We start from the raw sequence: 13,172 nt of genomic DNA, 5'->3' as shown, positions 1-13,172 counted from the left end.
TTCCCACTCCTCAGACCAACTCTTTTCCTTCTCTCCCTGCAGGGACGCCCACTGCGCGAGCAACAGCAAGTAGCCACCGCTGTCATTCAGCGCTGTTACAGGAAGTACAAGCAGGTAATCCTTTAAGATGCTCTGACGTTGTCTTTTCCAACCTTTGCTGGATGTCTGGTTAATGCGTCAAGTTCCAGCAAACGCAATTGAGTCAATTATAAGCTTTCAGAGCAACATCAACCGCAAGGTCACATTCATGACAAATCTTTCTTTTTTTTCTTTTACAAGCTAACATGGATAGCCTTGAAGGTAACTTTTTTTCATTGTTCATGCATTATTTAAAGCAGATTTTTTTGGACTGGAGAAAATTCGAATTGATTCAATAGCAATGGCCACTTATACACTGTCATTCACACATTTTGACAAAAGTATGTCTCTCTGCACATTACTTGCAAGGGACACCACACTGTGCGGACCAAAGAGACAGATCTCGCTAGACCAGGTGTTTTTAAATTGAGTCTGGAGTCCCTCAGTAGGCTGCAAGTGGGATTTAGGAAAAATGTAACTGGAAAAATGTAAACATTTATTTTAGAGATGCCACCGTGTACTGTAAATCTGCTGTAGGAATATATTCGTTGTCAAAGGCACAATAAAAATACATTTGAATTGAATTAAAAACGTTTGTGCATCTAACATTACATAACAGCGGGTAGAACTTAATACAAAGTCAATATTTTTTAGATCATATTTTAGTCATTTGCATTGGCTTCAGTACAGTAACAATATAAAAGCCAATGTAAGCGAAATAGGGTGCAATTAGTTTTTTGTCATTAATGTCTTGAAAATGTGTGTTTATGTATCAGTATGCACTTTATAAGAAGATGACGCAGGCCGCCATCCTTATCCAGAGTAAGTTCCGCAGCTACCACGAGCAGAAGAAGTTCCAGCAGAGCCGGCGGGCGGCCGTGCTGATCCAGCAGTGTTACCGCAGCTACAGGGAGTTTGGCCGGCTGAGACCCCACCGCAGAGCAGCCACCGCGGCACTGGTCCAGCACAAACTCAGGTAGCACCCGTACACCGCCCCGAGATAAAACGTCTGTCCAAATCTGATTCCAACTGTTGTTTGATGTTATGTAGTCAGCCAATAGCACTTATGAATCTGTTCCAAGTGGCATAGTATTCTGAGCTTTGCCCTGCGAGATATTTTATTCATGGACAAGATGTAATATGCCAAATTAAATGTGTTTAAAAGCGACATTTGTGTTTCAGAAGCAGTCTTCTCACTAAGAGGCAAGATCAGGCCGCCCGCAAGATCATGAAGTTCCTCCGCCGCTGCCGCCACAGGTATTCTCCCTCTACCACCATTCATCCGCTAATTCAAATACAAATGTGATGCTTTTTTTTGGTGAACTTATTACAGATACTAACAGAACTAACAGAAATCTTTGAAAGTGTGATTCATTAATCATGAGTGGTTTAGTGAGAGGTGCTCCTCCCTTCCCTTGCCTCCCCCCTCCACCCCAATCATCATCATATCTGCTGTGTGCTAATAGCTGTCTGGTGTTGTTTTGCTGTTAATGCAAAGCCCCTTGATGGACCATAGACTATTCAAGCGGGTGAGTGCAGCCTCAGCGATTCAGTATGTCTCCCTTTTTTCTACTGTATCTCTCTTCCTCTCGCTCGTCACGCACACACATCTTCTTCTCTTGCTCCTTCTTGCCCTCCACATCACCGTTGCTTGATGCCTGCTTGCATGACAGCTACCAACTGGGCGCACAGATGACCGAGATCAAGGGCCTCAGCATACGATCGGCCTCAGGATATCAGTTGTGTCTTGCTATACACTAACCACCGAGATGCTGCATTAAACAAGCACCTTTTTCTCCTGTCTAGATTATTTAAGTTTCCTTTACTTCCTGCATTTGTAAAGAGGAAAAGATAAGATAGACGGAAGAATTGAAGGTTGTTTGGTGTAAACAACGTTGCATGGAGATGATGATGGTGATGATGATGATGATGAGTCTTGCTCTTTGACCATGAGGCATGCTGGGAAATTTGTGACCCAGAGAAAACTGTCTGCCTCTCTGGCTTGTGTGTTTTGGTTCTGACTAAAGCCTGTTTTATTGCACATGCTGCAGTGGGAACTGTCTATCTCTATTTAATTGTTTGGTTGTAGATAACACATCGTTATACAAAAAAAGCAAAACAGTACAAAAACAAAGTTGTTCTTATTTCATTATATGTTTGATGTATTTCAAAAGGAAGTAGACAGAATGATCATCAGACAGCAGACAACTTTTTGTGAAAGACTACAAGATGAGAAGGTTTCAGACTGGTTTAGAATTAAATGAAATGCAGACTATTTTAAGCTTTTTGTCCTAAATATCTACTTAGAGCAGAAACTTACAAGGTGAAGCAATGAAGAAAATGGGGCAAATCGTCAGTGAAGATCTGAGAGAACTTTTGCACAGAGCACTGGCTAGAACAGTGTCCTTTCATACAAGTGATATAGAAATTATTATAAAAATTAATTTATATACACTACTGTTCAAAGGTTTGAAATAAATAATGAATACTTCTATTTAGTGATGATTTAGAGTAAATACATTTATGATGTTACTAAATACTACAGTTTGTATACTGTAAATATTTATCATGTATATCACGGTTTCCACAAAGATATGAAGCAGCATAACTGTTTTCAACATTGATAATTTTATTGAGGAGCAGATCAGCATATTAGAATGATTTCTGAAGGATCATGTGACACTGAAAACTGGAGTGATGATTCTGAAAATTCAGCTTTGCCAATACAGGGATAAATTACATTTCGCATTTCACAATATTATTATTTTTGCTGTATTTTTGATCTAATAAATGCAGCCATGGTGAGCATAAGAACTCAAAAACATGAAGAAAAAATCGTACTGACCCTAAACTTTTGAACTGTAGTGTATTGTCTTATGTAGATGCATCTGTTCCTCATAAACCATGCAATCTCATAACAGTCGGTGTTCAACAATATATTTTACACTGTGCTGGATGGATACTTAAAGATTTAAATGGGTTTTCTCAAAGTTTTCTTTTCTGTTTAAAGGAATAGTTTGCCAAAAAAAAAATAATCGTCTTGTACTCACCCTCAATTTGTTCCAAGGCTGTATGATTTTTATTTTTTTTATTTTTTTGTGGGTGGAACACAAAAGTAGTTGTTTAAAAGAATGTCCATCTGTGTTATTTCCATACAATGTATGATGAGCAGGGACAGCCATTCATTTTCATTGTATAGAAAAAAGCTGCTTGGACATTCTGATAAATATTTGCTTTTGTGTTTCATGTGAGAAAGAAACTATAACCACTTTAACCACAGCTTGATTTGATCTTCTCTGCTCCCTGAGATAAATGCTAAAATGAGATGTGAGATTTTGAACCTGTGTACCTTAATGTCTGTCTGTCTGTTTGTTTTTTCAGAGTGAGAGAATTGAGAAAGGCCAGGGAACATGAGAGCGTCCAGAAGAGCCCCCTCACAATGTGACATTACTCTCCAGACTCTTCCTTTCAGTTTTTCTGTTTCAACCAGAGACGTTTTACAAGAGGAAAAAAATAGCAAGAACACTGCAACTCTTACTACTACTGTATGACTGATACTTCGGCTACTAAACAACTGCGTTTTTTTCATATCTCTTTATTCCTTCTATGTTTCTTTTATGAAGAAAAGAGGCAACTGCTGTTGATCAAAACAAACTCAAAGGACGTTGTTTTAGGAGGAAGAACATTTGCTTCGTGGCATTTTTTGCACTTTTTATTGGATTGATTTGTCATTTTGGATGAGCGTTGAAATGTTTCGTTTGAAAAGGGAGAAAAAAAAGAGAATGGATGGAAGATTGGAAGTCATGCTCTTCAGTGGCTCGTAAAGAAAAGAGAAATGAAAAGAGAAAGATGGTGACAAAATATGGCGTCGACACAGAAACATGGCCGGACCTGTTCCGAGTGTATTTCGTAGTTTTCAAAAAGATGACAAGATGTGTTTGGAGGGTAAAATTGTTACCAAAAATGATGTATAATTCATGAATTAGTTTTTGTACAGCCAGACGAATTCATCAGAAACTTCTTCCAGTCTGTCCCTTACAGTCGCCCGTCTTCTCTTGGCTACAAGGGGACTGGGTTGCTAATGAATGTAAGAGGTAAACGAGCAGGCTTGGGTGATGTCATGCTGATTTTATTTTGCCAACACGAAGTACATACAATTTTAATCAACAACTATTTTCAGATTGATGATATTCAGCCACACACGTCAGCGAGACAACGGATCGCTCCAGGCAGATCTTGTCTTACACATGCTTGAAACTAGGCCACAGTCTTTTCGTTTGTATCGTTTTCAACTCCATTCATGTACTGGAGACACCAAATGTCATCACCTCTGCCCATCATTTACTATTGGCAAGTTTGTAATATGTTTTCTTTTGTCAATCCAATGTTAAATAGTCATTGGCGAAGCTATTGTTCGGTTGAAAATCAACTTCCGGGGTTTTCTAAAGCTGTTTAAGAGAAAGTTACATACATTGCCTTGATATCTTTGACATACTTTAAAGGGTCTCCACACCCGGGGTTAGACAAATCCATATTTTTGACAATTGAGCGGTTCCTGTACATAAAGAAGGCTGCCAGTACGCAAAGTTAAACATTTATCGAAGCAGGATTGTATTTTAGAAATATATTATTTTACTCATTGAAAGGGATCAAAACAGATTAGCGTCAAAATCTAAATATTTGTATAGTTTTGTTTGAATGCCTAAGAAGTATGGTTGTATCGTTTGTACATAGTGTAAATACCTGGGATAAAGTCAAGCTACTGTATGTGCATGACAAAAACGAACAAAGATACAAAAAAAGAGTTCAAAAGCATTAGTGGCTATGCTCTGTAAAACTATTTCACTATAAGAGTATTTTATTTTACTTTGAATGTTCTTGAGAAGAACATTTTGCTAAAGCATGACTTTCCTGCAATTATGAAAAATTCTATTTATGAGGTAGGAGAAAAGGCAAAATGATCATTCGGTTATGTTTACATCTGTTTGTTTTTTCGGGGCTACCAAGAATCTTTTTGCCAACGGTGCCAAGTAATGTGAATGCTACTGCTTAAAGGAAGTAAATCATTGCTGAACAGATAATCACATGGTAAAACGTGATCAGATTCACTTGCATTCAATATGCATAACCCATGAACACAGTCAGTCAAGAATGATGGTGTATTTCAGGAAGGATCTTTAAGTGTATCACATATCCAATTTGGTTTATTTGTATATTTGTTTGTTTTGTGTTTCATAAGCCCAAATACTTTTGTATCATGTCAGTGAAACGATGTAAAATATGCTTTTCTGTTATGAATGCAGAGGTAGTTGACCTTGTGGCAGCATTATGCAGTTTTGAGTGGAATATTCTGACAGTCTAGTTCAAGAAGATGTGCAAGAATCCCTGTGAGTTGACAGTAAAGACACACTGTAGAAGCTTAAATAATGACACAAACTCTTTAGAAATCCACACTGCTACACTGACTGAAAGATTAGGTTCTCTGTTATGCATGTAAACGGGATTCTTTTGGTGCTAAAACGTTGGCGTCAAGGGCCTGATAGACCTCCAAAGATCAACCAATTTCACCAGTGTTGCAGTGCCGTAACTTTCAACAGCAGGTGTCGCCATGGCTTTTGAAAAGAAGTATGTGGAAACACGATTTCTAATGCACTAAAATGTGTATATTTCAGTTCCCCCCTCATGTCAGAAAGTTTTTGTCATATTTTGTATGTGTGTCTCTGTTCAAGAGAAGGATATGTAAATGTGTTCTTCAGAGTGCTTATGCTGGAAGTGCCTGATCATATTCTAAATCCAGCGAGCCGTGTCAGTCAGTCTGCATGTGAGGTTTGCAAAGGACTGGCATTAGCGAGAAGTGAATTATAGTCGGTTCGTTTTCGTTTTCCTTTACGTTACTTGTTCCATGTATTTCATTTTTAACGCAGCAGGAATTTATGGCTTCGTCATAACTCACGTCCTCTATTGGAACTGCCAGATGAACCCGCAAGGACTGCAGATTTCAGTCCGGCTGGTTTTTGCCTTGCATTCATCATTCCGGTAGCAGTTTAGGTTGTCAGCTGATGCACTGCGGTGGCAACTCGAGTCTTATTATGCTTGCATGGGTAACATAGATAACCGGGTTGCTGAAACAGCACCCAAAGCATGCTTATTTTTGTAGATTTGGTAGTCAGGTAGACTTGTTGAAGAAATACTGTCTGTAAAGCAGCTGGTTTCATGGGTTGCAGAACTTCAAACAGACCGATGGCTACGAAACGTAACTTTACAGTACAAAAAGTCAAAACAGCTGGCAAATTGTCAGTACTCATATTTACAGGGGCAGCATGAATCTTTTTTCTTCTTTTTTTATCAAATAGAATTTGGCTTCCAGTTTCGTTTTAAATGGCATCGAATTCAGTTCCACTCCACTTTCCATTTCCATTCCCATTTCTTAAAACGACTCCACAACAGAAACAGGTAAAAGAGAAGAAAAAAAACGAGAAAAAAAAACAAAAAACGTGTGTACCTCATACAAAAACACGCGCCACAGAACTGTGTCCATATCCACGTTAAAGTGTCCATGGCACTAGTGCAGTTGAAACCTCGGCTGTGAATCTGACGGGTTCACTTTTGTATCTTAACTCAGGTGCCAAACTGGAGAAAAGGGGAAGTAGAGCAGGTCACTTGAGAATTAGTTGCTGCTTATTGGGAAACGAGCCACACTGTCCTGATCAAATTACTGTGATTCTGAACATGTCATGCTGTTCATCTTTTTTTAAACCAACTATGTGAGCTGAGTTGGCGTACCTTGGGTCCCTAAAAACCGATTTGTCAAAAGAGCCGCTCTGACTGGTGTTGTATAAGAGTGATCAAGCCCGTTCGAATGGAGCAGGTCTGCACGAATGCGTCTGATGCTTGTGTAAATACGCATGGATGTTTCAGTTCCATGCAGCTTCTCCGGATCCTGCAGTATAAACACACTGCCGTGGATATACTGTATCACAATAATGAAAAAGTGCTGCTCAGATCGATTCATCGTCATCATCACGTTGTTATTATAGCCATAGATAGCCATAGCTGTAGTTTATAAACGCCAGACTATAACCTCATCTGGTCGCATACGGGTTCATTTTGACAACTCTGCTTTAGCTTTAACGGTATCACAGCTCAGCCCACAGAAGATACCTCATCATCACTTTGGTTTGTCGCGTCACCAACTTTCCTGCGCATGCATTCTTTAGAAAAGGGAAACAAACATCCCACCATTCATGGACACAGAGCAATAAGCAATTCCTGAAGTGAAGACCTGTAGACCTAATGGGGACAGCGATCTGTTGGACACACGTAGCTGACTAACTCTTATGCAAATGCCAGTATTGTGAGATTAGAATGCAGTAGTTTAAGGACAGTGCTTATACGACACCCTTCATGGAGCTGCACGTTTTCATCCCTTTCAAACCCAGAAAATAACGGCCCTGCCTTTATTACAAGCTACACTTGGGCCTCTCTACACTTTGCATGTTAAACTAGTGTTAGATCTACTTTTCCTCTCCTCTCTAGCTGTCTTTCTCTGTCTTTCCCGATTATGTAGCCCTCTCCCTTCCTACCCCTGATTTTTTTTTTCTTCTTTTTTAAATGTCTTTGTTTTTCTTCCTTCTCCCTGGTTTTAGCAATTTATTTTTGTAATTGTGCATGTTAAAGAGTCACTGAATCGATGGATATGTTAAAAAAGAGAATTCAGCTGCTGAAGCCATGCAAAATGTTTTGAATTGCCCTTAAATAATGAAAGATGTTTTCTGAATGCTTTATATTCTCTCTGCTGTAAAATAATAAAAGGGGAAAAAACTTAAAAAGTTTCAAAGTCATTCTAGTGTCTTTTTAATAAAAAGCACTGGGGCATTACTGGTGTGGGTATCTTGAGACAAAACAATAGCACTGACGTATTTTCAAATATGCCAGTGCAAGTTGCTTTCTGTTTAAACAGATTGAACATGCATTATAGTCTGGCACTAGGTTTAAGCCTTAGCCTTGTCTTCAGGTTGAATTGATTTGTTGGCTCAGTTGGGCCATCTGTAGGTCACTGCAACACACTGCATCCTGTCATTAAGAGAAGATGCTATGACAGTTTTAGGTCCAAATGATGGCGTTCGTGTTCATTGAATCATGATCATGAATTAGTGAAAGGTCATACAGTAAATTTTAGAGTTATTGGTTGTCCTTGGACTTATATTCAGAGTCAGTGATTAAACAAATGGTTAGTTAATGGTTAGTAATTTTGTGTGATCAGGAATTGTGGTCACTTTATGGGAATAATAGCTTATGATAACAGTAAATGACTGCTGTGTGTGCATTTGTGCTTGTGCTGAAGAGGCATTTTTTGCTTTTAACGTTGGCGATAGAACAGGGGACAGTGATTGGGTCTGGCAGGGTTTATGGACCAGGTAACTGCCCTCTGGAATCCAAACACGTGGTTATTGGTCAGGATATAAATTGTAAAGATTCCTTCACCTCACTATAGCGCTGTTTTCTGGACAACAAGAACAATCTGGGAATCACGGAAGGCTGCTCAGGTAAGGAACAAAGGCTTTGTATTTTTTTACTCTTATATCATTTACATTTAATTCTGTTCTGATTTGCTTGTTTTTGCAAGCATTAAGTTTTTGCATTATCTGTTTAGTATACTGCTCTACATGTATAGGTAATGTATTAAGAGCCTCTATCCAATTTTGATTATAAATTTTAATGACCCTTATATTTTTTAAATATATATATATATATATATATATATATATATATATAAAAAAAACTTTTAATATTTTATAGAACCTTTTAGGGGTTTCCATCATGGGATCATATATTTAGTTTTAATTAAGTGATTTTTTTTTAAATACATTTTTATTTAATAAAATTGTATAAACATACCTTCTTACTAAAAAAAATGTTAAACATGAAAGCATAATGTGATAATTTAACACATTTCTTCTTATATATAACCTTTTTGGCATAAAGTGTTCTTTAAAATTTAGTCAAGAACCCCATAGGGTTCTATATAGAACCCCATTAAACTTTTTTTGTAGATATTAATAGATATGATTGTACTATAGTTCTATAAAGTACTTAATTCAAAGGTTTTTTTATATTTAATATTGTATTATTGTTTATAATAAGCCATATGTATTGCATTATTAATATGAATATCAACCAATTCTATATTAATACAACTATTAATTACTATTTTTTATTTATATTTAATATTATGTAATGATTATTATTTATAATAAGCAACATGTCATATCAGTATTTATAAATAATATTGTATTTTCATAATACCGTTTAATAATATCATTATTTGTTTGTTTATTGCCTTAAAGGGATAGTTCACCCAAAATTTTTAATTCTGTCATTTACTCACCCTCAAGTTGTTCCAAACCTGTATGCATTTCTTTCTTCTGCTGCACTCAAAGGAGGATATTTTGAAGAATGTCAGTAACCAGATTGTTATGTGGCGCCATCGACTTCCATGGTATGGAAAAAAAATACTATGGAAGTCAGTGGTGCCCCACAACTGTTTGTACGGGTGAGGAAATGATGACAGAATTTTAATTTTTGGGCAAACTATCCCTTTAAGGCTAATTCCTTGCCTCATGATGATGAGGTTTTTGAGACCCCTCTGTTTTACAGATATAATGAAGAGGACGTTCTGCATGTCTCTCGGTCTGTTGCTGCTGTGTGTCTGGTGGAGTGACACTCAGCCTGTTCACACTGACACTGTCAGAGAGGTGAAGGAAGTTCTGCACTGATTTCTCAAGTTGAGTCATTCAGTCCTAAAAATGAGAAATGGCTCATGGCTCGAGTTTTGTTTGTGGTCTGTTTTGTTTGAACTGCTGTTAGATGATAGAGCTCCTCAGAGTGATGACTCCAATGACTGAGCAGGAAGCACAGGACACAGAGCTGATGGGCTCTCATGAGGATCTCTGGCCTAATACTGAAGATTTGGAGAAGAGAGACCTTCCACGTCTAGGAGTATCAATACATAGAGCCTTACCATCAAGAGTCCACAGCAGGTAATCAAACAACCACTGATCTGCTGTTCTCATAAACATAATACAAGTGTGTGTTTTTTATACATTTTATATGAATATATTAAAAGTGACATGTGGTGTTTAACACATATCATACAGTAGCTCAGTCTTTGGCTTGTCTTTTTCTTTTTTGTGTGTGTTCAGTAAGTCCGTAGATGCATCTCGATACCGTTTGTCCTCCCCAGCTAAGTGGATGTCCAGCCTCCAAGGTTGAAGAATAGTTTGGAGGAATTCATCTGTCTCAAAAATGCTTGAAAAGCTATCAGGTTTACACTCGAATCTCATCTACATGCATGCTCTCTGTATCTCTGTATAAAGAACTCATTGTAAGACGAGAAATAAAAGGATCTGCAAAATGTACATATGTGAACTCTATATTTCAATTTAATTATGGACTCTGGACAAAGAATGGAGGCTTTTTATTATTTTATTTTTGCATTTATTTAGAGTTACATGTTTTAAAACATACAGCTGTGGTCTCTTCTATGGTATCGGCACTGAATCCAAATATTCCAGCATTAAAAGCTGAAGATATGTAGAAAAAAATTCCCAGATATTTTACATGTTAGTGGTTTACATCAGCAACTGTTTTGCGCATTTGTTTGTAACTGTATCCTGTATGATTTCTGTACTGTATTATATGTGTGTGCGAGTCCATAAAAGCCCTGTCCCTCTGTTCAGTGTGTCATGAAAGGCTCAAACACAGTATTTCCAGAAGCAGTCTGCATTGCCACCTCTCTTCCTGAACTGTCTCCTGCTTCCCCACAGTCCGCTGGGAGGGATGAGGCGATACGGTTTTTCTAACAGAAACTTAGGAGAAAGATGTTGGTCACATATTTGCATGTAAATGCAATATAACCAAGATAATGCACATGAACACAGCATTACAGTATTTACAAGCGAAGAGACTGTTATTTCCTTTACCTCTCCTAGAGCCTCTTTAGGAATCTGTCCAGACATTTTGGTACCTGTGAAAGGAACAGTATGAGCATTTGTTTTTCATCTTGTGTAATATTGAAAGATAGCTTGTGATGAAACGTCTGTGTGAGATGAGTGAGTCTCACTCTCTCTGCTGAGCAGCGGGGGATATCCTACGACTGCTGCCCTCTGCAGGAGATCATTGAGATCAGAGACAGAGAAATCATCTGGGCTGATGACTCCGGCCGACTCCACTGAATCTATAGCAGCAATCAGACACAGCAGATTTCAGCAGCTACAGCCATATTGCAAGTATTGCTATTTGGCACCAGCATTACAAAATTAATGTTACCTTTTTGGGTCACACTTTGTATAAGGTGCCTTAAACTACTACTTGCATCAAAAAAAAAAATTGTGGTTAAACACTTATTGTGTTCATGATGTGTTGCGAAACACTTTTGCTGCTCCTGAGGTGGGATACAGGTACGTTTAGGGACAGGTCTGGTGGTATATGTAGGTTTAAGTGTGGGTTAAGAGGTAGTGAAAGGATCAACAGTGTAATTATAGATCAGTTTACAGAAATTAATTACAGCTGTGATTGGATGCAGGTATTTTTTTTATAAGCACAATGTAAAACAGGTATCACAATAAGTACTTTGTATCAAATTATTAATATACATATACTATATATATATATATACATATAAGCTATAAACTATATATATATGTGTGTGTGTGTGTGTATGTATATATATGTGTGTGTGTGTGTGTGTGTGTGTGTGTGTGTGTGTGTGTGTATATACACACATATAATATAAAGTAAGACCCTAATCTGCTTTATATCAGTGCATTGTTTCCAACAAAAAAAAATTGACTGTTCTGAGAATGTCACAAAAACAATGTTAACTGCATTAAATCAAATTCAACTAAACATAATAAAATCATACATAGATTATTAAATAGGTAATTAAAAAAGCTTGTATATATTCAAATTCCACACATCCAATCCCTGCATTATTTTGATGTATTTTGCCATAAATGCAATCTTATATAAGCTTACGGTGCCAAATACATACACTCACACACACACACACACATATAGAGAGAGAGTCTTTAACATCCATAAATATATAGGGTGTAAAATATGGCCATCTGAATGTTGTGTGTGAATGCACTCACCAGGGCCGCTGTAAGTCCTGTCAGCCGTGTCTGAAACGGGATGTGCTAGCAGACGACTGCAGGACAGCAGGAGGACAGAGCAGGACAGAAGCAGGTTACAGATCATCTCTGCTGCAAGATGAAGGTCTTCCAAGGTCAGCCTTTGGTGAATGGAGTGGATGGATGGTCTCTTATCTTATATACTCCTCTAATCATAATGAATGCAATGTTTTTATTGAAAGTTTTATTTTAAAATTTGGATCCTGTAGAGTTAATATGTCCATGAATAAATCAGGATGACCGGTGCAGCAGATCCACAGTGGCTTTATCACCTTTGAATCTCATTGGCCTGTTTTACTGAATTTGTAAATTGGGGAACACAGGTGCGCAAATGTCCGTCTATGACCGGGATGATTTTATGAATATGTCAGCTGTCTAATTTAGCCCATGAATCTAGCCCTTTCACATTGAAAAGGATGAAAATATATCTCTTTAAATTCACAATGAAGGTTGGTGAACTGATGCATAGGAAAAAAAGATTTTATTAGGAATTCAAGCCACACTGATGCTAAAGACACTGTCAATGTCAATGAAGGTAATAAAAAATGAAGCTCAAGAGCAGCAGGGATATAAACTCCAGACTACCCATCTGTTGAGGAGAGAATGACATTTGTTTATCACCCACTGGCAACATCTTATTACTGACACACATTTGACATTTACAAAGCGTGGAGTTTAATCAGACAGAGCAGACTGTCGAGATGAAGAGCCATTTTAAAAGGATGTATGTCACTCACAGTCTGGCTATACACTTGTTAATTCTCATTGGCTTTGATTATGAGATTGATCTTATGAGGAATCTGTTTGAATGAATTGCTCTCAACATTAAACACAATGCAATGACTTTTCAACAACACACATGATATACTGAAAAAAAATATTGCTTAGTATATTTGTCGT

General features: G+C 37.6%; 3 protein-coding genes across 3 annotated transcripts in view; 2 read left to right on the top strand and 1 right to left on the bottom strand.

Annotated features, from left to right (window-relative positions):
- The window catches only part of camta1a (calmodulin binding transcription activator 1a), a 424,467-nt gene extending 417,351 nt beyond the window's left edge, over positions 1-7,116 (top strand). The window contains 6 exon segments of the mRNA XM_084099066.1: positions 43-114; positions 280-300; positions 855-1,054; positions 1,261-1,335; positions 1,577-1,607; positions 3,460-7,116. Of these exon segments, the coding sequence (XP_083955192.1) occupies positions 43-114; positions 280-300; positions 855-1,054; positions 1,261-1,335; positions 1,577-1,607; positions 3,460-3,492 (432 nt within the window). The 3' untranslated portion in view covers positions 3,493-7,116.
- Positions 7,117-8,494: 1,378 nt separating this feature from the next.
- Positions 8,495-10,504, top strand: LOC311073579 (uncharacterized protein). Its single transcript, XM_084099436.1, has 4 exons — positions 8,495-8,624; positions 9,736-9,833; positions 9,946-10,118; positions 10,281-10,504. Exons 2-4 carry the CDS (start codon positions 9,741-9,743, stop codon positions 10,348-10,350), a joined length of 336 nt encoding a protein of 111 aa, XP_083955562.1. The 5' UTR covers positions 8,495-8,624; positions 9,736-9,740; the 3' UTR covers positions 10,351-10,504.
- Positions 10,505-10,600: 96 nt separating this feature from the next.
- uts2a (urotensin 2, alpha) lies at positions 10,601-12,345 on the bottom strand. The gene is made up of 4 exons (XM_084099435.1): positions 12,234-12,345; positions 11,201-11,314; positions 11,061-11,104; positions 10,601-10,946 (listed from the first exon to the last, which is right to left on the bottom strand). Exons 1-4 carry the CDS (start codon positions 12,337-12,339, stop codon positions 10,833-10,835), a joined length of 378 nt encoding a protein of 125 aa, XP_083955561.1. The 5' UTR covers positions 12,340-12,345; the 3' UTR covers positions 10,601-10,832.
- Between the last annotated feature and the right edge of the window lie 827 nt (positions 12,346-13,172).

The sequence above is a fragment of the Abramis brama genome (assembly GCF_963993115.1).
Source record: "Abramis brama genome assembly, chromosome: 22".
Lineage (NCBI taxonomy): Eukaryota > Metazoa > Chordata > Actinopteri > Cypriniformes > Leuciscidae > Abramis > Abramis brama.
This window is presented reverse-complemented; position numbering and strand designations above follow the sequence as displayed.

Bases quoted from the DNA above. Each gene is read 5' to 3' on its own strand.
- uts2a (XM_084099435.1), bottom strand. From the start codon at position 12,339: ATGATCTGTAACCTGCTTCTGTCCTGCTCTGTCCTCCTGCTGTCCTGC. The intron at 11,315-12,233 runs GTGAGTGCATTC...TTGCTGCTATAG, and splicing joins CAGGACTTACAGCGGCCCTG to ATTCAGTGGAGTCGGCCGGA. The intron at 10,947-11,060 runs GTAAAGGAAATA...CTTTCTCCTAAG, and splicing joins CTAAAGAGGCTCTAGGAGAG to TTTCTGTTAGAAAAACCGTA.
- LOC311073579 (XM_084099436.1), top strand. From the start codon at position 9,741: ATGAAGAGGACGTTCTGCATGTCTCTCGGTCTGTTGCTGCTGTGTGTC. The intron at 9,834-9,945 runs GTGAAGGAAGTT...AACTGCTGTTAG, and splicing joins ACACTGACACTGTCAGAGAG to ATGATAGAGCTCCTCAGAGT. The intron at 10,119-10,280 runs GTAATCAAACAA...GTGTGTGTTCAG, and splicing joins CCATCAAGAGTCCACAGCAG to TAAGTCCGTAGATGCATCTC.